Genomic DNA, 27,411 nt, shown 5'->3' with positions numbered 1-27,411 from the left:
ATAAAAAAGATGTTGATAAAAATAAAACTGAATTCTTCAAAAATTGATTTGAGCTTGCTTTTATCATGAATAATAAGAAATTATGTATCATTACCAGGTGAAATACCGCATGGAGGGAAATAAGGCTAAGACAACAAATTTTTATGATGGTGAGGCCAAAGATATCGCCCATGTCAAGCATGTATCTGAACTGATCAGCAAGGTGAGTTACCTGAACTTCTAACAAAATACAAAGGTGTAAAAAAAAAAAAAAACTGTTTAAAAAATGTTTACTCATGACTGTTTAACTCCACCGTTGTTGCTTATCTCTTCTAGGTTCTGTACAGACAGAAGTGGGATGAGACTAAGGACAGGTACCTGCTCCCTCCTGATGCTCCTGAGCTGGTTCTGGCTGTGAAAAATGCTGCAAACTTCAGCAAAGTAAGGAGATGGCATTCAAGCACTGAATTTTGTGTCTAAAAAGAGGATTTTTGCTTATGTTAGAATAACATCTCATTGTATTAAAAAACAAAACAAAATAAAACAAAACATATAGTGTATTTGCTTGAATATTTTATGTGCATGGAATGAATCATGACCTTGCACCTTGTTCAGAAACTTTATGCAGAAGCCTGGGAAGAAGAGAAGACCCTGTTCTACCCTTACAGTGACAGCCCAGAGCTGCGCAGGGTGGCCAAGGCTCAGGAGGCCCTCAGTGATGTAAGTTGAATTCACTATCAACACCCAATTGTGAACTGCAGTAAATACATTCAGATTTCAGATTTGATACATAAGATACCCTAAGATACAGAATTTTGCCTGCAAGAGATTTTATCTGTTGTTGTCACTTGGCACTTAAAATGTAGATTATCAAACACATAGTTAATCGCATAAAATGAAATAAAGGGTATATGACAACTTTCTTAAATTGCTTTGAGAGACATGATTGCTTTCATAGTTAATTCAACTGAGCAGTTCATGTCTGATATTGACTTTCCTCGCAGATTGCCATTCAGCATCTATCACATAGAGAAGCACATTTTCTCTGCCCTCTCTTTAATTGCAAGCAATTAAATTGGCCATTTGTGCCTATCCTTCCTTTTGAATACAGCTGTGTTTAACCTTTTCTACTCAAGTAGGGAAGTCACCAGTCAATGTAGATATGATCTGCGCAAAGGAGACTGCGTACTAAGGTCAGCTATACATATTGAAGAATTAACCGCCTCAGTAAATTTCAACTCCTGCTGTCTTTTCCCACAGATTCGCTACAAGAAGGGTCATGATGAGCGCAAGGCCAAGTACACCTCCTTGCCTGATCCTCCTGAAGTGCAGCTGGCCAAGAGAGTGGCCGATCAACGCAGTGATGTAAGCAGAACAGTTTAAAACTGTTTTTCAAATACATTAAGTGTAAAACAAATATAAGAACATACGAGGATAGAAGTATATAAAGTGATGAATTTACTTCTTTTCTTAACATTGTCTCCAGTAATCTTTACTCATACATTAGCTAGTGTTTTCATACACTCTTAGGGCCCTATTCTCTGTTAACAATAGTGCAAGCAGTAAGGTGCACCACAGACAGTGTGCAATGGGCATGGAAACACAGTGATGATATTTTTGTGGCTGGAGGTGTGTGGGGCCCCAACAGTACACTTGGAAATGAATAGAGGGAATCAGTTTAGGAGAGTAATAAATAGGAAGCATAGGAGAGTAATAAATCTCAATTATTCTCAGGAAAATCATATTTTAAAGGCTCAAACCTGCACTTTGCACAGTACATGGAAACAGGGCCCTCAGACACCATCCAACCCTAAGCCACTGTTAGGGATAACTGGCCACCTGCTCTCTGATATTACTGCCCACACTAAACTGGGAGGGAGAGCCTAACAATAGGTTTAAATTACAGGGATTCCAGTCATTGCCAAACCATTTTATCAAACATATGAAGATATTTGACACATTATCCATATATCCTCTGTACATTACTTGACAACAAATCATGCTTCTTCAAAATACACTTTCTAATGTTGATTGTTATTTTCCCCCACAGCTTAAGTACAGGGAAGATTACAATAAAAATGTGAAGGGTCAATGGTGTGAGACGCCCTACTTCGATGTGGCCATTGCTAGGGTGGCAATGGACAACCTCAGCAATGTAAGAACTTACTACTACTCAAGGAACCAGATTTTCAGAATAGTATTATTTTGTCATTTTTCTGTATCTAACTGTCAGTCCAATTTCTCTGCAGAGAAAATACACGCAAGATTTTGAGGATATAAAAGACCAAATTTATTTCATGCAAACAGAAACGCCAGTTTATGAAACAAACAAGAAGGCTCGTATTGCTGCTAGTGAGGTAAGTCCACACAAAAACACATGCACACAAAGTTATCAGAGTATTTTTATAGTTACTATCTCATGTGGAAGACACGATAGAGAGTTGACCTGTGTCTTAGAGTAGAGTGTGAGTCAACACAGTGAATCCACTCTGACACAGGGGCAAGCTGGTTTGTGCCCACCACCATGCACTGCATGACTGAGAGATCTACATTTGGTTCACTGTCACTACACAAGTTTCACCAGTTCCCAGTAAAAAGATATCAAACTATGTGAAGAGGTTTTTCAGCTTCAGTATAGCTCATAACCACCTACACATTTCATACACAATGCAAACATTCAGAATTTTGGAAACAATAAATACATCCATATTATGACTCATCATGACTGACTGTGCCAATGTGATGTTATATGAGTCAGTGTATCAACCATGTAATTACATCTGGTCAACACACTTTGTTCTCTTTTCTGCATTTTGTCTTTAGGTCCAATACAAGAAGGAATACGAGAAGAGAAAAGCACAGTCTGACTACAACACGCTCCCAGCCACTGAGAATCCTCTCCTGAGACAGCTCAGATATGCTGGCACCATCCTCAGTGATGTAAGTGTCTGAAGAATATTACATAGAAAGGAATTTTCAATTTCAATTGCAGTTGGTTTTATTAAAGATGATACATGATAAAATCTTAGGAGTAGTACAGTAACAGTGAATCATTACTGGTCTTCATGCCTGTTTAGACAGAGATTTTGCTTGCATGGATTTGGCAGTTACTCTTGTTAGACCATTATCTAAAAGATGGAGTGACTGCTTAAATCATTGAGGTTGTTGTGGATGTTGTTTATAGAGAATCTAACATAAAGATCCTCCAAGTGGATTGTTACATTAGTGGTCACTTGCAGTGCTGTCTTGTTTACAGTGAGTTAGCTGATGCCAAAAATGATTTAACTGACTCAAGTTACTAGCCTCACTGACATAGCCAGTGAGTGTGTCATCTACTTCATGTACCATATGGACAGATGATTCATTCAACTGTTCGTGTATTTTGGGTGTCTATTTGAGTTATTGACTTAGATTTATTATTATGATTTTTATATTCATCATTTTTTTTATGTTTCTTGCAGAAAGTATATAAGGCCAACTATGAGAAATCGAGGGGTTTCAGCATCAACTACTGTGACACGCCCAAGTTTCAGATGGACTCAGTACTTAAACAGTTCACTGATGTAAGAATACTCTATGGAATACAAGACTTTCTTTTTTCCTAAACCAATGACATTACTGTTTTGTTTGTTTGTTTGTTTTTTAATATACACATTTTGATTTCCTTTTTTAAGGCACATTACAAAGATAGGTATGACAGTGAGGTGAAGGGTCACTACATTGGCAGCTATGAAGATCTCTACATGCTTCACTGCCAGAAAGTTGAGGAAATGAAAAATGAGGTAAATTACTGCATTTTCCTGTCCATTTTTCTAAATTAAATCACTGCTACAAGAATTAATTAAATGCTTAATTGAATCTTTCCTCACAAATAGCATATTTTATCTTACAGCAAACATATAAAGCTGAATATGAGGACATCAAAACAAGATGTTTCTTCCCTCAAACAATTACACCTGAATATGAAGCTTTGAAGAAGCTTCAACAGTGTAATGATGTGAGTAGTCTTGGATATACAGAACTTTGCATTAAAACAGATTTACATTACAATATTCTTCTTTTAGTGTCCCTATATGTATGTCACAATCTTTTTTATCTTATGGTTTTCAGAAAGTTTACCGGCGTCATCCAGACACAGTGAAATTTACACAAGTGGTGGATTCACCAGTTCTGGTTCAAGCCGCCATCAATGCCAAACAGCTAAGTGACGTATGTGTCTTATATGGGCCACCTCTTTTTAGTACTGCAAAATGTATTAGAATTAAAAATTGGTTGAGTATATCTTTTAAACTGGCATTGGATTTCTGATTTGATATATAAGATAGAATTAGATACACTAAGATACAGAATTTTACCTGCAAGAGATTTTATCTGTGATTGTCACCTGGCACTGATATAGAAAAATGTAGATTATCAAACACATAGATAATCCCATATCAATATCAATATTGCTGTCATTTGAATTCTTTCTTACTGACTCTTTCATTTATATAAATCAAAGTGACTCATATAATGTTATTGTGAACCTATTTTTTTTTGTATTGTCCAGCTATTGCCTGGAATTGGTACAATCATCTGCTAACACCCTAGATCAAATTCTCCTAGATATACGGATCACCTTAAAATGTGCCTAATCATCGACGTAGCCTAGCTGTCTTTCTGTGGGCACCATGGGAACTGGAGAGCCATCTCTGTAGTATAAATAGCAACAAGCATTCTGTTGGCCCAGAATAAACCCTGTGATCAGTGAGGGGCTGGGGAGATAGGCAAAAGGACAGTCGATATGTCTTAGATAGAGCTCAGCTAATACACTGCTGCCCTCCAGTGACAGATAATTAAATAGCATTTTACTTTAACTTGTACAATGAGTACTATCCCACGAATAGGAGGAAATTAAGTTAGTTTTTTTTTGTTTTTAGTAAAACATAATGTTATTGTTTTGTTCTTTTTACAGTTGAACTACAAGGCAAAGTATGAGGAAACAAAGTTCAAGTGTAGTCTGCCCCCAGACTATCCCTTCTTCATCCAGTCCAGAGTTAACGCTTTTAACCTCAGTGATGTAAGTAACTCTTTATTTGTAAAAACTCTACCTGTAATTTCAAGAAATCACTGAAATTGGTCAGCTTTAATTTGGTATAAATATTTAATTTCCTGACTGGCATGATTCTCTCCTTGCAGAACTGTTACAAGTATGATTGGGAGAAATCTAAAGCGAAAAAGTTTGAGGTGAAGGGTGATGCCATCTCGATCCTTGCTGCCCGTGCTCACACAAACATTGCCAGTGATGTAAGTTTTCTACAATGTCAGCCAGTATGGATTTCAATATTTCTTGCTTTCATTGCTTCCTTTGTATTTCAGTTAATTTTAGTTCTCTGTTTGTTTTTATTAATCTAGTTATTGACAACTTTTTGTTATTCTTTGCAGGTTAAATATAAAAAGGAGTATGAGAAGAACAAGGGACAGATGATTGGAGCGCTCAGCATTAATGATGATCCCAAGATCTTGCACTCTGTTCATGTGGCCAAAATCCAGAGTGATGTAAGTCATTAGCTTTCCAAGACTAAATTACTTACAACTCATATTATCAAGTCATATTAATTTATCAGAGCTGAGATAAGATGGCATTCTTGAACAATCTGTCATTGAAACTGTAAAAAAAAACTTTTCAAAAGTCATTCCCTTGCTTTTTTAAACTGATGTCCACCATTTTGTGACACTGATGTTGTTTTTCATTTAATTTCTAGTCTTAATACTATTTTCTGTTTTGAAAAAAATCACCTTGTTGTTACTGCTGTACTTGTTTGAGGCTTTGAGCACTTTGTGAAGTTTGTTTAAAAAAGTCACTCACTTACCTCTCTCCACAGCGTGAATATAAAAAGGATTATGAAAAGATAAAGACCAAGTACCATACACCATTGGATATGCTGTCAGTCACCTTGGCTAAGAAATCCCAGGCTATTGCTAGCATGGCTGGGTATAAGAGAATCAGTCCCAACTACTTCCTTCCCTATGACAGTGTGCTCTTGGACCTGGCCAAGAAAGCCAACATCATCCAGAGTGATGTAAGTATGTACAGGCTTTATAAGGTGTTATTACTGACATTTTGGTTTTAATCATAATAAATATATATATACTTGCGTGTTTCTTATCTATTCAATGACGTGGTTTAATTTTTGGTTTTTCTGTATCACAGAACGAGTACAAGTCTGACTACAACACCTATGTCAAGGGTAGCCCATGGGTCACCTTTGGCTCCATGGAGGTTGAAAAGGCTAAGAAAGCAGCAGAGATCCTTAGTGAAGTATGTGCCTGAGAGTGTCTCTTCCCCATATGCACTTTCCCCCTCTTTTCAAATACCCTCTTGACATTAAACAAACACATAATTGATGGTTGGCAGAATATGTCTCATATTGTGTTAATTTGCATGTTTCTTATAGAAAAAATACAGACAACACCCAGATACAATCCCCTTCACTGCGATTGACGACCACCCCATCATGCTGCAGGCGAAAGTCAACCAGTTTCAGAGGAGTGATGTGAGTCTAGCATCAATCTTATTGTTAATTCTGAGAACTTCTGAGAACACTTCATTTCAAAGATAATTTCTGAGAAGATTGTTTTTTACTTATTCTTTGTCTATACCTTATTGCCTTCTTGCCTTACAGCGGTTCTACAAGAGTGGTCTGGAGGAGATTCATCAAAAGTACTCTCTGCCTCCTGATACCCCTGAGTTCCTCCAGGCCAAGTGCAACGCCTACAACATCAGCAAGGTGATTCATACATATACTGAGAGCTCACATTTTTTTGATTATATAAATGAAATATTTGCTCTGAGCACACCTTTGAAGCAGTAATTTTGCTCCAAGTATGATGTTATATGCATATACACTGTATAAAGCTGTTGTTTATATCTTTTATTGTTATTTATATCTGTCATTTCAGAACTACTACAAGTTTGCCTGGCAGGAGATGATTGCTAAAGGTTATGACATGAAGCCTGATGCTATCCCTATTATTGCTGCCAAAGCTGCTAGACATGCTGCTAGTAATGTAAGTTTTCCGAAAGAAATAGCCAACTTCTCAGAGTCGTGGTCAAACTCCATTTTAACTTAATCATTGTACCATACATACTGTACCTATTGTTGCATTATAAAATTATTAAAATGCTTCCTCTAGGTCCAATATAAAAAGGCTTATGAGAAGGCCAGAGGCCACCATGTTGGCTTCCGAAGCCTCCAAGATGATCCTCTGCTGGTTCACTACATGGAGGTAGCCAAACTGCAGAGTGACAAGAACTACAAGAAGGATTACCACAAGGCCAAGCTGAAGTATCACACCCCAGTTGACATGATGAGTGTGGCTCATGCCAAACATGCCTCTGCAGTACAGACCTTTGCTGGCTACAAGCAGCACCATCATAATTACTTTCTTCTGCCTGATGCTATGAGTCTCGAGCTTGCTCGCACCATGAACTACAATTCCAGTGATGTAAGTTTCATTTTTCTTTCAGGAACATTTGTAACATGGTTTAGAAAAATACTTAATATCTTTGGCTAAAAGATGGTGTTTATGCAGCATTACACCCCTGATCTTACACTGCAACAAAATGGGAGACACACAAAAATTATCCAAAATGAACATCACAGTAAATGGGGGATAAATGTGATGTCAGTAGTGGAGGGAGTGGCTGAGTGAAAATGTACTGCATGTGGTATAAAAACAAAGAAAACAACCACAAAAACCACAAAAGAGAGTTGTGTGATATGAGATCTGTCCCAGGACTCTGGCTCACGTGCATGAGGCACACTAAGCTCAAGTGTGCCACATGCTCCTGATTAGTCCCCTAATTTTTGGTCTGCAGCCCTGGAGACAAAAAGCAAAGCAACAGCAAAGTGAACCAAGTAGACGGGCTGTCACAACAGGTCTGATATCTTGCATTTCTCACTTTTCTCTTTTACTTTGCAGTATAACTATAAACTGGATTATGAGACCTCAGTTAAGGGAATTGGCTGGGTCCCCATTGGTTCCCTGGAGGTGGAGAAAGCCAAGGCAGCAGCTGCAGCTCTGGATGAGAAAAAGTACCGCCAGCACCCTGACACCATCAAGTTCACCAGTGTTACTGACTCCATGAACATGGAACTGGCCAAGGCCAATGCCAAGATCTTGAATGTGGTGAGGAGGAGGAAACAGAATAACTTCTAATTTGCATGAATTCCTTTTCAGAATAGACATAAACCAGTCTCTTCTATGTAATTATGCAGAAAGAGTACAAGGCCAGCGGAGAGAAGTTCATGCACACTTACCATCTCCCTCCTGATACCCCTGAACTGATGCAAGCCAGATACAATGCTGTCAACATCAGCCAGGTTAGTTGCAGATTCCTATATAATATTTTCCACCCTTTTTGTATGTATAAAATACATAGAATAGAAAAATAGAAGATAAATTGTTGCTATATCTTGATTGTAACACTGATGATCTTTTTATTTAGAATTACTATTCCTACGCTCATCGACAAGATATTCTCAAAGGACATCATATGAAGGAGGATGCCATTCCTATTGTTGCAGCAAAATCTTCAAGAGACATTGCCAGTAATGTAAGTTGTTATTACATTATTAATAATACTATTCAAATGTCACTGCATTTAGTACTGTTGTTCACAATAACTGTTTTTCTTCTATATAGTACAAATACAAGTTGGCTTATGAGAAGGCAAAGGGCCACCATGTTGGCTTCCGCAGCCTCCAGGATGATCCTCTTCTAGTTCACTACATGGAGGTGGCCAAAATGCAGAGCGACAAAAACTACAAGAAGGACTACCACAAGGCCAAACTGAAGTATCACACCCCAGTGGACATGATGAGTGTTGCCCACGCCAAGCAGGCCTCTGCTGTTCAGACTATGGCTGGATATAGGAAGATCCCTCACAGCTTCTTGCTTCTGCCTGACAACATGCACCTGCAACTGTGTCGCAGCATGATGGAGATTCAGAGTGATGTATGTTTTCACTTTTCACCCATATGTTACCATGGTATATTACTAGTGTGATTGGTACATATACTGTATAAGTAAATGGATTATATACACAGTATCAAAGCAATATGCACTGTGATGACAGTATACAAATATTTTCCTTGAATGCCCACAGAATGTCTACAAGTCAGATTATACCAACTACTATAAAGGTGCAGGGTGGGTCCCTATTGGTTCCCTGGATGTTGAGAAGGCCAAAGCTGCTAAGGCTGCACTGGATGATAGAGGCTACCGCCAGCATCCCAGTACTTTCAAATTCACAAGCAAGACTGATGCCATGAACATGGCTCTGGCTCTGGCCAACTCAAGGCAGCTGGACAAAGTAAGAATGTTTTCTCTTTATAATATGTTGACATAGTACAAGTCGGATCAAACCTTCTCCTGTGAGTATGTTACAAATATTCCTTGTTCCTTTTCATTCCTCTAGACTGCATACAAAGCTTCTGGTGAGAAGTACATGCACACCTATCATCTGCCCGCTGACAGCCCAGAGTTCCTCCAGGCTAAATTCAATGCCCAGACCCTTAGTGAGGTTAGAGTATAATACATTTATTGAAAATCAACATTAGATGCTGTTTTATCAACAAATATGCAAGCCAAAATAATATGATGTTCCTGAAATACCAATTGTATATCAGCATTATCTGTGTGCCTAACATTATGCTATTTATCCACAGAGTCACTATAAGCACAAGTGGCTGGAAGATATTGCCAAGGGATACGACATGAAGCCTGATGCTATACCTATCCTGCATGCCAAACAAGGCAGACATATTGCCAGCAATGTGTGTAGATCATAAATTTACCCAACACAAAGCTTTAAGTACTTTTTTTGTATAAAAAAGTACTTAAAGCCATTATTACAACCATTATTACTTACAGGTAACTAATTCCTTTTCATTTTTCTTTAAGGTCCAATACAAGAAAGATTATGAGAAGGCCAGAGGCCACCATGTTGGCTTTCGTAGCCTCCAGGATGATCCCCTGCTGGTTCACTACATGGAGGTAGCCAAGCTGCAGAGTGACAAGAACTACAAAAAGGACTACCACAAGGCTAAACTGAAGTATCACTCTCCAGTTGACATGATGAGTGTGGTCCATGCTAAGCAGGCATCTGCTGTTCAGACTTATGCTGGTTACAGAAAGATCCCTCACAACTACCTCCTTCTGCCCGACAACATGCACCTGCAACTGTGTCGCACCATGAATACTCAGTCAAGTGACGTGAGTGGCAGTGACAGTTATGTTAGGGAATTGTGTCTTTCTGGATCACGGTTATGTTTGAATATACATTAAGTTCAATCATTCATCCTAACCTTAGAAATAATATGTATCATAACCTTTCTTTGTCATTTTTTTTCAGTGTGATTACAAATCTGAATGGAACAACTATATCAGAGGTATTGGATGGGTCCCTATTGGCTCACTTGGAGTTGAGACTGCTAAAGTTGGTGGTCAGATTCTAAGCGACCAGAAGTACCGCACTCATCCATCCAACTTCAAGTTCAGCAAGCTGATGGACTCCATGGACTTGGCTCTGGCTACTGCCAACAACCAGATCATGAACAAGGTGAACAATGTTTATACGTATGGTACAAGGTTACAACACTTAAATAATATCCTTGCTCAAAGGCATCATGATGCATTTGTTTTTCTGTTGTTTTTGCTTACAGAAAGCATACACTACTGCTTGGGAGAAGGACAAGCTGACAGTCCACATCATGCCAGATTCTCCTGAAATTGTCCTGGCCAAGGCTAATGCCCTCAATATGAGCAATGTCAGCCATTAAATTATATTACAAAACTTCATTTTACCAATGTAGCATAATTAATATTATTTTATTCATATGAATCTGCATGTTTTTTCACAGAAACTTTACAAAGCTGGTGTTGTGGAGATGGCCAATAAGGGCTACAACCTCAAAGCAGATGCTATCCCCATTGTGGCTGCTAAGTCTGGTACCACTATTGCCAGTAATGTAAGTTGGAAATAGTCCTGCACCAAAATCACTAAGTTTAGCCACTACAACCAATCATACACAGTAAATAAATGTTTAATTCCTGTTACAGTACAAGTACAAACTGGCTTATGAGAAGGCCAGAGGCCACCATGTTGGCTTCCGCAGTCTCCAGGACGATCCTCTGCTGGTTCACTACATGGAGGTAGCCAAACTGCAGAGTGACAAGAACTACAAGAAGGATTACCACAAGGCCAAGCTGAAGTATCACACCCCAGTGGACATGCTGAGTGTTGTTCATGCCAAGCAGGCCTCTGCTGCTCAAACCATGGCTGGATATAGACAGATCCAGCACAGTTACGCTCTCCTCCCTGATGCCATGAACCTAGTGCTGGCTCGTACCATGAATGTCCAGTCTAGTGATGTAAGTTTAAAATCTTGAAATACCTGCTGTGCAGTGACCACAATAATTATTGTCTATTTCTAAAGGAAGATAACAAAAATTTCCCCAGATTCAAAAGGTCTTGCATTTCGTTTTAGTGGGACTACAAATCTGAATGGAACAACTATATCAGAGGTATTGGATGGGTCCCTATTGGCTCACTTGGAGTTGAGACTGCTAAAGTTGGTGGTCAGATTCTGAGCGACCAGAAGTACCGCACTCATCCATCCAACTTCAAGTTCAGCAAGCTGATGGACTCTATGGACTTGGCTCTGGCTACTGCCAACAACCAGATCATGAATAAGGTTATGTCTGTTTAACTGTTTCCCAAAGTACACAAAAACATGAACAATCTTGTTCATAACCATTATTACTTATTTGCTTTTCTGGCATCTTCATTTACAGAAAGCATACACAGCAGCTTGGGAGAAGGACAAGCTGACAGTCCACGTCATGCCAGATTCTCCTGAGATTGTCCTGGCCAAGGCTAATGCCCTCAATATGAGCAATGTAAGAGATCATTGAAACTCACAAATCAAGTGCTTGTAATAGTTAATATTGTATATGGTTAATGATCATCAGTTAGTGAACATAAGCAGTTTTATTTCACTGTTTGTCTTACTTTTATATCTTTTACAGAAACTTTACAAAGCTGGTGTTGTGGCAATGGCCAATAAGGGCTACAACCTCAAAGCAGATGCCATCCCCATTGTGGCTGCTAAGACTGGTACCACTATTGCCAGTAATGTAAGTTTCATAAAGCTTCCTGTATGAATTCAATCTGCTAAAATTCATAACATAAAACAGTGCAGTCTCTGTGAGTGAGTATGTGTTTACTGTCACAGTACAAGTACAAATTGGCTTACGAGAAGGCCAGAGGCCACCATGTTGGCTTCCGCAGCCTCCAGGACGATCCTCTGCTGGTTCACTACATGGAGGTGGCCAAACTGCAGAGTGACAAGAACTACAAGAAGGACTACCACAAAGCCAAACTGAAGTATCACACCCCAGTGGACATGATGAGTATAGTCCATGCTAAGCAGGCCTCCGCTGCTCAAACTATGGCTGGATACAAGCAGATTATCTCCCACTACACAGTGCTGCCTGACGCCATGAACCTGGAACTGGCTCGTAACATGCAATTCATTGCCAGTGATGTATGTATAGAAGATTTTTTTAAATCCAAAATCTTACATTAATGTTGCCATTAATTTATGTAGCTGTGCTGCATTGTGAATGAATGCTGACTCTGTTGATATTTCCTTAGAATCAGTACAAGAGTGAGTATGAAAGCTTCATGAAAGGAATAGGATGGGTTCCTATTGGATCACTGGATGTCGAGAAGGCAAAAACAGCCAGCCAGATCTTCAGTGAGAAACGATACCGTCAACATCCTAGCAACTACAATTTCACAAAGGACATGCAGTCCATGGATCTGACACTGGCCACAGCCAACAACCAGATTATGGATAAGGTACTAGATATGATTTAACATGAAGTTAACAGAAATGTCCTCTCTATTTTTATGTCTGAGAAAACAAATGAAGTACATTTTGGTTTTTAGAAATCATACATCAAGGCCTGGGAGAAAGACAAGACTTCAATCCACATCATGCCTGATGCAATGGACATTGTTCTGGCCAGAGGAAACAAGAGAAACTACAGTGAGGTACAGTACAATACCTTCATTTTTCTACACAATTTCCACAATTGTTTTCTAGATCTGATGTGATTCATAATGAAAAAAATTACATCACTATGTGAAAGGTTAAGGCACTAAAAGTAAAGTGAGGATGCTTGAAAAAATACTGCTATGAACAGTTTTTATGTATCAATCAACTTCATACAAAAATAAGTAAGGTTATTGGCAGGTAATTTGTTGTAATTGCTTCAGTCTCTTTTTTTTATCCCAGAGTGACCTAGTGATGTTGAGATAAGGGCTCTGTGGGAGTAGACCATCTGTTGCAAGACTCCTTGTTCCCCTTGTCACTGGAGATAGTTCTTTATGACTCTGGCTGTATGTTTGGGCCAGTTGTCATGTCGCAGGATGAATTTGGGACCAGTCAGAACCTCCCTGATGGTATTGCATGATGGTTAAGAATCTAAACATCTAAAGTGCCTAAAACTTTTGCACAGCTCTGTATGTCCACTGATAACCATAACATAGCACACAACACAGGAAAGGGTATACGACTTCAAGTCGATGTCATTAATATATTCATTTAAAAGTAGTCATGCTTTCTTTTTTTAAAGTGGATATTTTCTCTCTCTTCAGAAACTGTACAAGTTGGACAATGAGCTGTCCAAGAAGAAAGGCCATAATCTCCGTGCTGATGCCATTTCAGTTCAGGCTGCCAAAGCCTCCACTGCAATTGCTAGTGATGTAAGTGTCTGTGTGATTATTTCATACAATACTGCCTACTGTACATATAATTTCTTATATTTTACCCTTCATTTGAGTATAGTTATCAAAACTCTCACTCTTACTTCTTTCAGTACAAGTACAAGTCAGGATACCGTAAGCAGGTTGGTCACCACATTGGTGCTCTCAGCATCCAGGATGACCCTCTGCTCATGCTGGCTCTGAACTCAGCCAAGATTGCCAGTGATGCCCTGTACAAGAAAGACTTCAACAAGTCCAAGACCAAGTTCCACCTGCCAGTGGACATGATGGCCTTTGAACTGGCCAAGAAGAACCAGATTCAGGTCAACCATGCCAACTATATCACCCGTTTGCACAACTGGACTTGCTTGCCAGACTCCAATGATGTTGTCCAGGCCAGACATGCTTATGACCTGCAGAGTGATGTGAGTATGAACCCCTGTGTAAGGTTTTTATGTTTATGGGCGTATATTTTTTTAAAGTTTTGGGAAACTTCATTGTAATTAACCCCTTTTTGTCTCATCCAGGCTGTGTACAAGGAGGATCTGAAGATGATGCAGGGTATTGGATGGGTGCCTATAGGTTCACTGGATGTTGAAAAGGCGAAAAAAGCTGGCGAGATCCTGAGTGACAAAAAGTATCGCCAGCATCCAAGCAACTACAAGTTCAAAATGACTACTGAAGACATGCCCATAGCGTTGGCTAAGGCCAATGCTCAGGTTATGAATAAGGTATATCGTTATAGTTAATGCCATAATGTTTCTTTTTTTTCGTATTTATGCTGTATTCTCAAAAACAAAAACAAACTATAACAAAAAAAGAGTAACTGCTTTGAGGTTTTTAAACACCAAGTAATATATATCAGATTATTGTTCAGTTATAGATAACATGGCAGCATTGCCTGAGATCAGTATTGATTAAATTATGAAAGCATGTCAATTACATTGTCATCTAAGTGCCTTTTTTTTGGTATGGAAACCTAACAAAAAATTTACTTTACAGAAAGCTTACAGAGACGCCTGGGAAAAAGACAAGACTACCATCCATATCATGCCTGATTCTATGGATATTTTATTGGCCAAAGCAAACAAAGTCAACTATAGTGTGGTGAGTCAAAAAAAATTAAGTTGTTGTCACAGCTTCTGAAACTAAATGCCTCTTAATACAATACTGTTTTTCAGAAAACGTTTAAACAGATTTTCTTTGTTTTTTTTCCTGTTATACAGAAAATGTACAAGCAGGCAAATGAAGAGGCCAAGAAGAAGGGATATGACCTGCGTAATGATGCCATTTCCATTATTGCAGCGAGAGCTTCAAGGGATATTGCCAGCGATGTAAAATAATTTAATTTTTACTCTTTACACTCAGCACACATAATATTTTATCTAAAAATGTGAGAAACAGGTCATGAAGTTTTAATAACATTTTAACATTTAAGGGCTATATCTTAGTAATCTGAATGAGTAATCGATTTTTTTAAATGTAGTATATCATTTCATGCTAATACTTCATATTACTTACAAATGAAATTGATTACCCACACATTTAATGTACACTGGAATTTATACTCAGCAAAGTCTGAAAACAATATTTCTGTTGATATTATTGCTTTACAAGAGCCATGATATTTTGACCAGTGAGTTTGTTCTTCATTTGCAGTACAAGTACAAGGCAGGATACCGTAAGCAGGTTGGTCACCACATTGGTGCTCTCAGCATCCAGGACGACCCTCTGCTCATGCTGGCTCTGAATTCAGCCAGGATTGCCAGCGATGCCCTGTACAAGAAAGACTTCAACAAGTCCAAGACCAAGTTCCACCTGCCAGTGGACATGATGGCCTTTGAACTGGCCAAGAAAAACCAGATTCAGGTCAACCATGCCAACTACATCACCCGTTTGCACAACTGGACTTGCCTGCCAGACTCTAATGATGTCGTCCAGGCCAGACATGCTTATGACCTGCAAAGTGATGTGAGTATGATTTTTTTATTTAATAGTCTGGCAAGTTATCATATTAATCAATATATATTTTTCCAATTTTGGAAAACTTTCACCTTAATATACCCTTTTTGTTTTTTCCAGGCTGTGTACAAGGAGGATCTGAAGATGATGCAGGGTATTGGATGGGTGCCTATAGGTTCACTGGATGTTGAAAAGGCGAAGAAAGCTGGTGAGATCCTGAGTGACAAGAAGTATCGTCAGCACCCAAGCAACTACAAGTTCAAAATGACTACTGAGGACATGCCTTTAGCATTGGCTAAGGCCAATGCTCAGGTTATGAACAAGGTATGAAATCATACTGAAAGAATTATTTAGTATAATATCAAACCACTCTATTAACTTTATATGGACATAATAAAAATAATGTTATCATAAAATTACAAACATGCAGAGTTCATAATATTTGTAAATTCTCATGTTGCTGGTTTCTATGACTGCAGAAATCTTACATTGAAGCCTGGGAGAATGAGAAGATGAAGATCCACATCATGCCTGATGCTATGGATGTTCTTCTTGCCAAGGCCAACAATATCAACTACAGTTTGGTATGTGAAAAATTAAACCATTATAGTAGTATAGCAACTCTTTTACTTTCACTGGTAAATTTATATACCTGACATCTCTGTGATGTCTGTTTTTGTTTACAGAAAAAGTACAAACAGGCAAATGAAGATTCCAAGAAGAAAGGCTATGATCTGCGCAATGATGCCATTTCGATCATTGCAGCCAGGGCTTCCAGGGACATTGCCAGTGATGTAAGATGCTGTATCTCACTAATGATAAACAGCTACCACACATTTATTACTGTACGCATAACCATTTAATTTTTCTATTTTCATTTTTCTTTCAGTACAAGTACAAGGCAGGATACCGTAAGCAGGTTGGTCACCACATTGGTGCTCTCAGCATCCAGGATGACCCTCTGCTCATGCTGGCTCTGAACTCAGCCAAGATTGCCAGCGATGCCCTGTACAAGAAAGACTTCAACAAGTCCAAGACCAAGTTCCACCTGCCAGTGGACATGATGGCCTTTGAACTGGCCAAGAAGAACCAGATTCAGGTCAACCATGCCAACTACATCACCCGTTTGCACAACTGGACTTGCTTGCCAGACTCCAATGATGTCGTCCAGGCCAGACATGCTTATGACCTGCAAAGTGATGTAAGTATGAGCTTTTTATTTAATAGTCTGGCAAGTTATCATATTAATTAATGTATATTTTTTCCAATTTTGGAAAACTTTCACCTTAATATACCCTTTTTGTTTTTTCCAGGCTGTGTACAAGGAGGATCTGAAGATGATGCAGGGTATTGGATGGGTGCCTATAGGTTCACTGGATGTTGAAAAGGCGAAGAAAGCTGGTGAGATCCTGAGTGACATAAAGTATCGTCAGCACCCAAGCAACTACAAGTTCAAAATGACTACTGAAGACATGCCTATAGCGTTGGCTAAGGCCAATGCTCAGGTTATGAACAAGGTATGAAATCATATTCAAAGATTTATTTAGTATGATATCAAATCACTCTATTGACTTTATATGGACATAATAAAAATAATGTTATCATAAAATTGCAAACATGCAGAGTTCATAATGTTAGTAAATTCTCATGTTGCTGGTTTCTGTGACTGCAGAAATCTTACATTGAAGCCTGGGAGAATGAGAAGATGAAGATCCACATCATGCCTGATGCTATGGATGTTCTTCTTGCCAAGGCCAACAATGTCAACTACAGTTTGGTATGTGAAAAATTAAACCGTTATGGCAGTACAGCAACTCTTTTACTTTCACTGGTAAATTTATATACCTGACATCTCTGTGATGTCTGTTTTTGTTTACAGAAAAAGTACAAACAGGCAAATGAAGATTCCAAGAAGAAAGGCTATGATCTGCGCAATGATGCCATTTCGATCATTGCAGCCAGGGCTTCCAGGGACATTGCCAGTGATGTAAGATGCTGTATCTCACTAATGATGAACAGCTACCACACATTTATTACTGTACGCATAACCATTTAATTTTTCTATTTTCATTTTTCTTTCAGTACAAGTACAAGGCAGGATACCGTAAGCAGGTTGGTCACCACATTGGTGCTCGCAGCATCCAGGACGACCCTCTGCTCATGCTGGCTCTGAATTCAGCCAGGATTGCCAGCGATGCCCTGTACAAGAAAGACTTCAACAAGTCCAAGACCAAGTTCCACCTACCAGTGGACATGATGGCCTTTGAACTGGCCAAGAAAAACCAGATTCAGGTCAACCATGCCAACTACATCACCCGCTTACACCAGTGGACTTGCCTGCCAGACTCCAATGATGTCGTCCAGGCCAGGCATGCTTATGACCTGCAGAGTGATGTAAGTATAGCTTACATGCTACTTAGTTTCTGTTTGTCTTTTATTTTATGTTCATTCTGCAAAGTATGTCAAGAGTGAAAGTCCATGCTACTGCGCTTCATAGGCTGTCTATAAAGCTGACCTGAAGTGGCTCCAGGGCCTGGGCTGGGTCCCCATTGGCTCTCTAGACGTGGAGAAGGCCAAGAAGGCTGCAGAGATCTTGACTGATAGAAAGTACCGCCAGCACCCCAGCACTGTTCACTTCACCAGCCCGATAGATGCCATGAACATCGTACTGGCAAAGAATAATGCCTTGACCATGAACAAGGTAGAATTCATCCTCTATCTTGATTTACACTGGAGGTTTCATTCTCAGTCTTTTTAGTTAATAGCATAAGTAACACTTGGATTATTTGTGGTTTGTTCCAGCGTCTCTACACTGAGGCATGGGAGAAGGACAAGACCAAGCTGCACATCAAACCTGACACTCCTGAGATCCTCCTCTCTCAGCAGAATGCTATCAACATGAGCAGGGTTAGTATAATTCTTATTGCATATGACAGGAAGATGAACCCTGAACATTTTTGTTATGTGATCTTGGCTATGTCAAGACTGCTTCTTGTGTTGGATTTGTTGATTTTATTATTACTTGAATTAGCAACCAGATGAGATTCTATGAATATGATTCCTTAGGCAAAGTCTTACTGCAAACCTTACTGCGCTATTCTTGATATTCTTTAGCTTTTCCAAATGCCACAGTTATACTTCCATTTTGTATATGTGTTTGATTTTAATATGTAGACAGTTGTAGAATTATTTAATCTTTTTTTTACAGAAAATATATGAATTTACGTCTTTCTTGCAGAAACTATACAGAGAAGGTTTTGAGGCCACAATTGCAAAGGGATATTTCCTACCTGTGGATGCAATCTCTGTCAAGTCTGCCAAAGCCTCCAGGGACATCATCAGTGATGTGAGTGACTTATACTGCATCATATACAGTATCTCTTTATATGATTAACACACTGGAATAAAACACAATGTGATGAATGTTCTAGCCTGTTACATAAAAATGTTTCTTCTGATTTCATCAGTACAAGTACAAGACAGGATACCGTAGGCAGGTTGGCCACCACATTGGTGCCCGCAGTGTCCAGGATGACCCTCTGATCATGCTGGCTCTGAACTCAGCCAAGATTGCCAGTGATGTCCTGTACAAGAAAGACTTCAACAAGTCCAAGACCAAGTTCCACCTTCCAGTGGATATGCTGAGTCTTGAGCTGGCCAAGAAATGCCAGATTCAGGTCAATCACGCCAACTACATCACTCGGTTGCACCAGTGGACTTGTCTACCAGACTCCAATGATGTTGTCCAGGCTAGGAAAGCCTACGATCTTCAGAGTGATGTGAGAACTTTTTTTTGACATATTCAACATATCTCAGCATATTATACCATATTGACTGTGCTCATGTGTTTTGATGTTACATGTACACACTTTTCCCACCAGGCTGTGTACAAAGCTGACTTGGATGAGATTGTAGGTGTAGGATGGATCCCCATTGGTTCACTGGATGTGGTGAAGGCCAAGAATGCTGCAAAAATCCTCAGTGATCGTCTCTACAGGCAGAAAACAGACACACTGAAATATAAGACTGATATGACCTCCATGCCCATGGTCTTAGCCAAAACAAATGCTGATATCATGAACAAGGTAAAAAAAAATCACCTATATCCCTCGTTTACAAATTTTATACACTTGTTCAGTCTTTACCTGATGATTACAATTTGTGTTTTTTTTTCTCTTTCTGTATCTCACCACAGAGAAACTACATTGCTGCTTGGGAGGCTGACAAGATTAAGACTCATGTCACCCCTGACATGCCTGAGCTGTTGCTTTCCAAAGCTAATGCATACAACATCAGCAAGGTATGTTTGGTCTGTTTTGACTTGATCTGGTTTTTCATATTCCTGTCGGTGAGTAGTGGTGTCATATTCATTAGGATTTTCATTTTATAATTGATCTATTTTCGTTCCTCTTTCAGAAACTCTACAGGGAAGCTGTTGAGGAGATCTTCAGAAAGGGCTATGACCTTAAGGGTGATGCTGTCTCTGTTGTTGCTGCCAAACATGCAAGAGATATCATCAGTGATGTATGTAATATCTAATTAATATATAATTAATTATATATATAATATATAATTCCTTTGATGATGATTTGATGTGTGTTTGCATGTATTCTCTTAACTATCACTTCACTCTTTCTCTCTCTGCAGTACAAATACAAGACAGGATACCGTAAGCAGGTTGGCCACCACATCGGAGCCCTCAGTGTCCAGGATGACCCTCTGATCATGCTGGCTCTGAACTCAGCCAAGATTGCCAGTGATGCTTTGTACAAGAAGGACTTCAACAAGTCCAAGACCAAGTTCCACCTGCCCGTGGACATGCTGAATCTTGAACTGGCCAAGAAATGCCAGATCCAAGTCAATGATTTCAACTACAGAACTCATCTGCACAATTGGACCTGCCTACCAGACTCCAACGATGTTGTCCAGGCCAGGAAGGCATATGACCTGCAGAGCGATGTGAGTAATAATAATTTTGGCATAATCTGATGGCTGAATACTTCCTTCACATTTTTAACTCACTGTAACGCCTCTTCTCCTCCTACTTATAGGCTGTGTACAAGGCTGATATGGAATGGATCAAGGGTACAGGTTGGGTGCCAATTGGGTCACTTGAAGTGGAAAAGGCCAAGAAAGCAGCTGAGATCCTGAGCGACAGGAAATACCGTCAGCATCCCAGCACCTTCAAGTTCACTGCCAAGACAAGTGACATGCCATATGCCCTTGCTCAGGCCAATGCCCAGATCATGGACAAGGTTAAGATAGCACAACTTATTTAATGTTATTTCATTAAATTTTATTCTTTTTTTCCATCAATATTTTTGAAACATTTACAAAATGTTTCAGCAGTTTTCTTTGTTTGTCATGTCTTACTAAATCATGTTAATATACTGTTTACAGAAAGCATATATTGCTGCCTGGGAGAACGATAAGACCAACCTTCACATCATGCCTGACACCCCAGAGGTCATCCTGGCAAAACAGAATAAACTCAACACCAGTCTGGTAATGCAGGACCTTTCCATGTAGTTATACAACCAATTCAACCAATTCAATTCACCATCACAAGTTACTGACATTTCAGTAATTGTTAACTCTCTTTATGTATTTTAATGAACTAATTGTGCTTAAGTTTGAAATGAATGACATGATCATATGATTGCTGACTTTTTCATTACATCTACTGTAAAGGAAATGGTCTGCTCCATAAGAACTGTATTTGGTATTATGGTATTCCCCAGAAATATTATCGTGAAGGCTTTATGGACACCATCAACAAAGGCTACTTCCTTCCCAAAGATGCAATTTCAGTTTTATCAGCCAAACACTCCCGAGACATCATCAGCGATGTAAGTCTGTTCCTCTGTTTTAAAGGTTTTCATATTCCTTTCACTTTGTTTTTACAAGCTGCATTCTTTTATTTTTAATTTTACAGTAGTGATTTGTATTAAGAAATTTTCTCTCTCAAATTTTCAGTACAAATACAAGGCTGGTTTCCGCAAACAATGTGGCCATCATATTGGTGCCCTCAGTGTTAAGGATGACCCACTGATTATGTTGGCTGCTCATGCAGCCAAGATCTCCAGCGACAACATCTATAAGAAGGACTTCAACAAGACTAAGACCAAGTACAACCTGCCAGTGGACATGCTGACACTTGAACTAGCAAAAAAATGCCAGATCCAAGTCAATGATTTCAACTACAGAACTCACTTACACCAATGGACATGCCTGCCAGACTCCAATGATGTAGTCCAGGCTAGAAAGGTCTACGACTTACAGAGTGATGTAAGTATATGTAAATTTTAGAAGCTTGTGGGAACATGATGAAGTAAGGAAGGATTGTTTGGAGTTTGTTGTTAGCTCTCATTAGCTCTACTATTAATATTGTTTCTATTATACTAATGATACTTTTTGGTATAACAACTGAGATACTATGCTTCTTTGACCATGCAAACTCATGCTTAGGGTTGTTGAGGTCTGTATTTCTGTTAATTTCATAGATATGCATACTCACTCCCAACATTTTGAAGAGATCTACATCCAATAGATTTCAATGAAATCCCTTTATCCAAAACCTACAAGAACAAAAACATTTGATAAGGTTAAAACTGATATTTGTTTTTTTAGGCTGTATACAAAGCTGATCTGGAGTGGCTGAGAGGATGTGGCTGGTCACCTCAGGACTCTGTGGATGTCATTAAAGCTAGAAATGCCCAGACAATTCTCAATGACAGGCTCTATCGCCAGCCCCCAAGTACTGTCAAGTTCACCAGTGTTGTGGACCTCCCAGCTATTGTCTTGTCCAAGCAAAATGCTGACAACCTCAGTGATGTGAGTAATACAATTTTCAGCATGCTGACTACTTTCTCTGATGAATTTGAAACTTAAAACTAAAAATTTGTACATATATCTGTATCAATAAATGTGTACTAATGAAGAATTTAATGTTTGTTTTCTTTCTGACAGAGGAAATATAGAGAGGTCTGGGATAAAGACAAGCTCACCATTCACCTGCCACCTAACACCCCCACCTTTGAACTGTCAAAGGCCAATGCTATTAACATCAGCAATGTAAGTTTGTATTATTACAATTACCCAAGAGAAATTTAGATAAATATCTTAAAATTATTTTTTTTAAACAGTGAAATGTATTCTGGTGTCACTACATTTTTATGATGTATGTCTTACAGTTTTGTTGATGATTCTTTGTTCTGTGCAGAAACTGTACACAAAGACCTGGGATGACCAGAAGGCCAAAGGCTACCATATCAAGGAGGATGCTATCTCTGTGTTGAAGGCTAAAGCTTCCAGAGATATCATTAGTGATGTAAGGAAAAAATATGGAAACGGTTTCATTACAGCAGATTCATAAATGAGCTATCTGCAGAATCTTCATTAATCTTTTATCTCTTCTCTTTTAGTACAAGTACCATGAAGGATACCGTAAGCAAGTTGGCCACCACATTGGTGCTCGCAGTGTCCAGGACGACCCTCTGATCATGCTGGCTATGAACTCAGCCAAGATTGCCAGTGATGCCCTGTACAAGAAAGACTTCAACAAGTCCAAGACTAAATTCAACTTGCCAGTGGACATGCTGACACTTGAGCTGGCCAAGAAATGCCAGATCCAAGTCAATGACTTCAACTATAGAACTTATTTGCATCAGTGGACTTGTCTGCCAGACTCCAATGATGTGGTCCAGGCCAGAAAGGCCTATGATCTCCAAAGCGATGTAGGTTTATGGTAGTGTACATAGATAGTATTCATTCACATACACTGATATTGTAACAATTATCATGTTTTTCTATTTTAGCTCAAGAATTGCTCACCTTGTGATATTTGTCTGTATAGATCACATCATGGAAGAACATAAACAAATCTGCCTGTTTTGTTTCCTCAGGCTGTGTACAAAGCTGATATGGAGTGGATACGTGGATGTGGATGGATTCCACATGAGTGTGTGGATGTTATAAAGGTGAAGAATGCACAGAAGATCCTGGCTGATGTAAGTCTGATTACCAGTTAACTTCACTTTGACTTTTTACCCGCAGACCTTCATATATATTTTTGTAAAATGTTTTAAAAGTATCTTTAGAGTTTACTTAACCAAAATATAATGCAAACATGTAATTATTTTCTTATATATCTTTCCTGCTTTTATACAGAGAGGCTACCGTGTCAAGTTGGATGACCAGAAATACACAGTTCCAACTGACAGAGTTGACTTGGTCTGTGCCAAGAATGCTGCTGAGGTCCTTAACGAGGTGAGTTTGACCCTCTGCTTTTCAGATCATGTTTGGTGGTGTTTCAAGTCCTCTTTTCAGTTAAACCACCTGATAGAAAAGTGGCTATGGCAGATTTAAGGTGTTTTTGGTTACTAAATGTTGGTCTCACATTCTTTTCAGGCCAAATATCGTGAGGCATGGCACCAGGACAAGACCAAGTACTCACTGGTGGACACTCCAACTCTTGCCACAGCCAGGGAGGTGGCTAAAAACATTCACCCAGTAAGACAACTCCTCATATAATATATTTGCTGCATATTTCACTTCAACAACATGTTGTCTCATACTAATTTTATCCCCTCTTATTATCAACTTGGTAATTGATATGTCATGATAAACCTATAATAAGTATTTCAATTTCTTGTAGAAACTGTATACCAAAGCATGGGACAATGTCAAAGCCACAGGGTACTTCATGCCTGGAGATGCTGTGCCAATCAAGCAGTGCATTGAGACAACCAAAGTGCAGAGTAAAGTGAGTAGCTGTTTTAGTAGTTTAGTAGTAGTTTTTTGCATTGCATTTTTTAAAATTTACCTAAGATGCTGATATGGAGACGATGATTATGATTATGTCTGTCCTGCAGCACAAGTACCTTGAGGGATACCGTAGGCAGGTTGGCCACCACATTGGTGCCCGCTGTGTCGAGGATGACCCTCTGATCATGCTGGCTCTGAACTCAGCCAAGATTGCCAGTGATGCCCTGTACAAGAAGGACTTCAACAAGTCCAAGACCAAGTTCAACTTGCCAGTGGACATGCTTCAGTTTGAACTGGCCAAGAAATGCCAGATCCAAGTCAATGATGACAACTACAGAACTCGCCTGCACCAGTGGACTTGTCTTCCCGACCAGAATGATGTTATCCAGGCGCGCAAAGCATATGATCTTCAAAGCGATGTGAGTGCTTTCAGGAATCACACCAAACTAGGGCCTATTTATCTGAATTGAATTAAATCATTTTTTCTTAACCTACTAAAATATGTCTTTCTCTCTCTCTTCAGCATGTGTATAAGGCTGACCTGGAATGGATTCGTGGCTGTGGCTGGGTGGCAGCCGACTCTGTTGACCATGTCAAGGTCAAGAAGGCCCAGGAGATTCTCAACGATGTATGTTTACTGTGTTATATTCTATCTTTGGATTTGGCTATTTTCTTTTAGCCCATTTTGGTGTCAGTTTATTGTGTCTCATCTTGATGTTCTGATTTTATTTGCAGAGGCATTATAAGAAGAATGCCAAAGAATGCTTTGGAAAATTCACCTTGGTTGTGGACCGTCCTGAGATTGTCTTGGCAAAGATAAATGCTGCCAACCTTAGTGATGTATGTAAAATATCAAACATTTAAACATTTCAAGATGCATATGAATAAACAATTATCAATTCTAAAATTTAAATTATGTTCTTTTCTTCCTACTACAGCTGAAGTACAAAGAGACGTTCAATGCAGAAAAAGGTCATTACATTGGTTCAGATGACACTCCTCAGCTGGCCCATAGCAGGGAGGTGTCTAAGACCATCAGTGAGGTAATTAGAAAATAATTAGCAAATTCATTCATTCCCTCTTTTGGGGATTGTATGTCATATATTTAATCTGCCTTTTTCTCACTCTGTGCATACTTTGTGTAATTCCAGAAACTTTACAAAATGCAATGGGATGAGTCTAAGGCTACGGGCTACCAGCTGAACCATGAATACATCCCACTTCTCAGTGGCAAGAAGAGCAGGGAAATCGCTAGTGATGTGAGTGTCTTGCATTTCTTTATGGTTGTCAATATTGATAAGGCAAAAGTACAAGGAATCATATTTTTGTCTTACAGTATGTGAACAAAATTCAGACTTTTATTATTTTGGATCCTACCAGGTCAAGTATAAGAATTTGCATGAGAAGGCCAAGGGTCACTACATGGCTGGAACCCTGATGGATTTCCCTGAGGTGGTGCGCTGTGGACAGCAGGAGAAGAACAAGGGACTGGTAAGATATTGTTAATAGTTTCCACATTTATTCCATTTATATCAAGGCATCTTAACACCTTTACATGGCTCAATAAAAGAAAGACTTTAATTCATATGTCGACCTATGTCAACATCATACTTTAAATTATATTTTACTTAAGGACACAAGTTTTATTTTTTATTAATTGGTTTCACAATTCGAATGACAATGTCAGTAACTGCTCATGCTATGCATGTCTCTACAGAGACTCTACCAGAAGGACTACCATCAAAGCAAGACCAAGACCCACATCCCACCTGACATCATTGCCAACCAGGTAGCTAAGCGGTGCCAGGATATGCTGAGCAACTGTCATCTATCGCACCTACCTGCACCAGTGGACATGCCATCCTGACCAGGAAGATGCCATTCGTGCCCGCAAGACCAATGAAATTCTCAGTGATGTAGGTCTTACTTCACATTCTGCTTGTCTGCTGCTTGTACTTAATTGTTGTGCAACGTCCTATGGCAGATGGTTGGACAAAATCATGTCACATCAACTGTTTTAAAATGTTATGTTACAGACAGTATAAGCAAGTAAGTAACTATCTTTCTATATGTGATATGTGGTTAAGTGTTAATAAAAGCTCCCTTATTTAAGGTTTTGAATTGTTTTCATTAAATGAGAATTTTCGTTGTTGCTACAAGCAAGAGATTATACGAAAATCCAAATGTCCTCTCCATTAATGAACATATAATTTTGTGCTTTTTGCTGTTGACATTTAATAGGTGTTCTACAAGGATGACCTAAATTGGATGAAGGGTATTGGTTGCTATGTCTGGGACACACCAGAGATTGTTCGTGCCAAGAAGTCCTACGAGCTGCAGAGTGATGTAAGTAACAATCTGGAAGATCACAGGAAACCTTTAAAAATATTATTCATTGTTTACTGTTTACTTAGCCAAGATGTAATTTTTAGAACCAACAAAGCATTTAGAAATAATTAATTTCTTTAGTTTGTGGAACTGTGTTAATTTAACCATGTAATATCTTCCCCTATAGCTTAAATACAGGGACAGTGCCAAGAAAGAATTCAACAATTACTCCATTGTGACAGACACCCCAGTTTATGTGACTGCTGTTCTAGGTCACACCTGGGCCAGTGAGGTAAGTAAGCTGGAATTGTAAAACATATATACTATTTGAATTTAAAATGCCTGCCTCTAACTGAGTGCATTAATTGAACACTTTTCACTGACAGCTCAACTACAGGGAGGCTTATCATAAGGAGAAGCATCTGTACACCACCGTTCTGGATACTTACGACTATGCCAGATGCCACAACTTCAAACACTTTTTCAGCAACGTAAGTGAAGATAAATATACCTGTCTTTCAGTCTTAGGTATTGGCTTTATAAACTACACATTTACG

The 27,411-nt window shown here is 39.0% G+C and overlaps 1 protein-coding gene across 1 annotated transcript in view; it reads left to right on the top strand.

Moving 5' to 3' along the window:
- LOC108897089 (nebulin) overlaps positions 1–27,411 on the top strand; it is a 60,873-nt gene that overhangs the window by 6,137 nt on the left and 27,325 nt on the right. Inside the window, 83 exon segments of the mRNA XM_018696513.2 lie at positions 98–202; positions 316–420; positions 595–699; positions 1,240–1,344; positions 2,030–2,134; positions 2,229–2,336; positions 2,803–2,919; positions 3,441–3,542; positions 3,654–3,761; positions 3,872–3,976; positions 4,090–4,188; positions 4,934–5,038; positions 5,158–5,265; positions 5,404–5,517; positions 5,844–6,041; positions 6,173–6,280; positions 6,417–6,515; positions 6,645–6,749; positions 6,922–7,029; positions 7,156–7,467; positions 7,945–8,151; positions 8,241–8,345; positions 8,471–8,578; positions 8,668–8,979; positions 9,131–9,337; positions 9,443–9,547; positions 9,693–9,800; positions 9,928–10,239; positions 10,379–10,585; positions 10,689–10,793; positions 10,887–10,994; positions 11,086–11,397; positions 11,514–11,720; positions 11,821–11,925; positions 12,055–12,162; positions 12,261–12,572; positions 12,683–12,889; positions 12,980–13,084; positions 13,691–13,798; positions 13,912–14,223; positions 14,326–14,529; positions 14,801–14,905; positions 15,025–15,132; positions 15,458–15,769; positions 15,881–16,084; positions 16,240–16,344; positions 16,447–16,554; positions 16,650–16,961; positions 17,074–17,277; positions 17,433–17,537; positions 17,640–17,747; positions 17,843–18,154; positions 18,258–18,461; positions 18,563–18,667; positions 18,999–19,106; positions 19,228–19,539; positions 19,642–19,845; positions 19,956–20,060; positions 20,177–20,284; positions 20,408–20,719; positions 20,812–21,015; positions 21,161–21,265; positions 21,502–21,609; positions 21,737–22,048; positions 22,391–22,594; positions 22,730–22,834; positions 22,983–23,090; positions 23,185–23,496; positions 23,665–23,769; positions 23,930–24,028; positions 24,170–24,271; positions 24,417–24,524; positions 24,634–24,945; positions 25,050–25,154; positions 25,262–25,366; positions 25,465–25,569; positions 25,678–25,785; positions 25,907–26,017; positions 26,244–26,354; positions 26,356–26,442; positions 26,768–26,872; positions 27,042–27,146; positions 27,241–27,345. Coding sequence (XP_018552029.1) covers positions 98–202; positions 316–420; positions 595–699; positions 1,240–1,344; positions 2,030–2,134; positions 2,229–2,336; positions 2,803–2,919; positions 3,441–3,542; positions 3,654–3,761; positions 3,872–3,976; positions 4,090–4,188; positions 4,934–5,038; positions 5,158–5,265; positions 5,404–5,517; positions 5,844–6,041; positions 6,173–6,280; positions 6,417–6,515; positions 6,645–6,749; positions 6,922–7,029; positions 7,156–7,467; positions 7,945–8,151; positions 8,241–8,345; positions 8,471–8,578; positions 8,668–8,979; positions 9,131–9,337; positions 9,443–9,547; positions 9,693–9,800; positions 9,928–10,239; positions 10,379–10,585; positions 10,689–10,793; positions 10,887–10,994; positions 11,086–11,397; positions 11,514–11,720; positions 11,821–11,925; positions 12,055–12,162; positions 12,261–12,572; positions 12,683–12,889; positions 12,980–13,084; positions 13,691–13,798; positions 13,912–14,223; positions 14,326–14,529; positions 14,801–14,905; positions 15,025–15,132; positions 15,458–15,769; positions 15,881–16,084; positions 16,240–16,344; positions 16,447–16,554; positions 16,650–16,961; positions 17,074–17,277; positions 17,433–17,537; positions 17,640–17,747; positions 17,843–18,154; positions 18,258–18,461; positions 18,563–18,667; positions 18,999–19,106; positions 19,228–19,539; positions 19,642–19,845; positions 19,956–20,060; positions 20,177–20,284; positions 20,408–20,719; positions 20,812–21,015; positions 21,161–21,265; positions 21,502–21,609; positions 21,737–22,048; positions 22,391–22,594; positions 22,730–22,834; positions 22,983–23,090; positions 23,185–23,496; positions 23,665–23,769; positions 23,930–24,028; positions 24,170–24,271; positions 24,417–24,524; positions 24,634–24,945; positions 25,050–25,154; positions 25,262–25,366; positions 25,465–25,569; positions 25,678–25,785; positions 25,907–26,017; positions 26,244–26,354; positions 26,356–26,442; positions 26,768–26,872; positions 27,042–27,146; positions 27,241–27,345 — 12,957 coding nt within the window.

The sequence above is a fragment of the Lates calcarifer genome, linkage group LG1 (genome assembly GCF_001640805.2).
Source record: "Lates calcarifer isolate ASB-BC8 linkage group LG1, TLL_Latcal_v3, whole genome shotgun sequence".
NCBI classification, from domain to species: domain Eukaryota; kingdom Metazoa; phylum Chordata; class Actinopteri; family Centropomidae; genus Lates; species Lates calcarifer.
The sequence above is the reverse complement of the archived record's forward strand: the minus strand, read 5'-3'. Positions and strand labels throughout refer to the sequence as shown.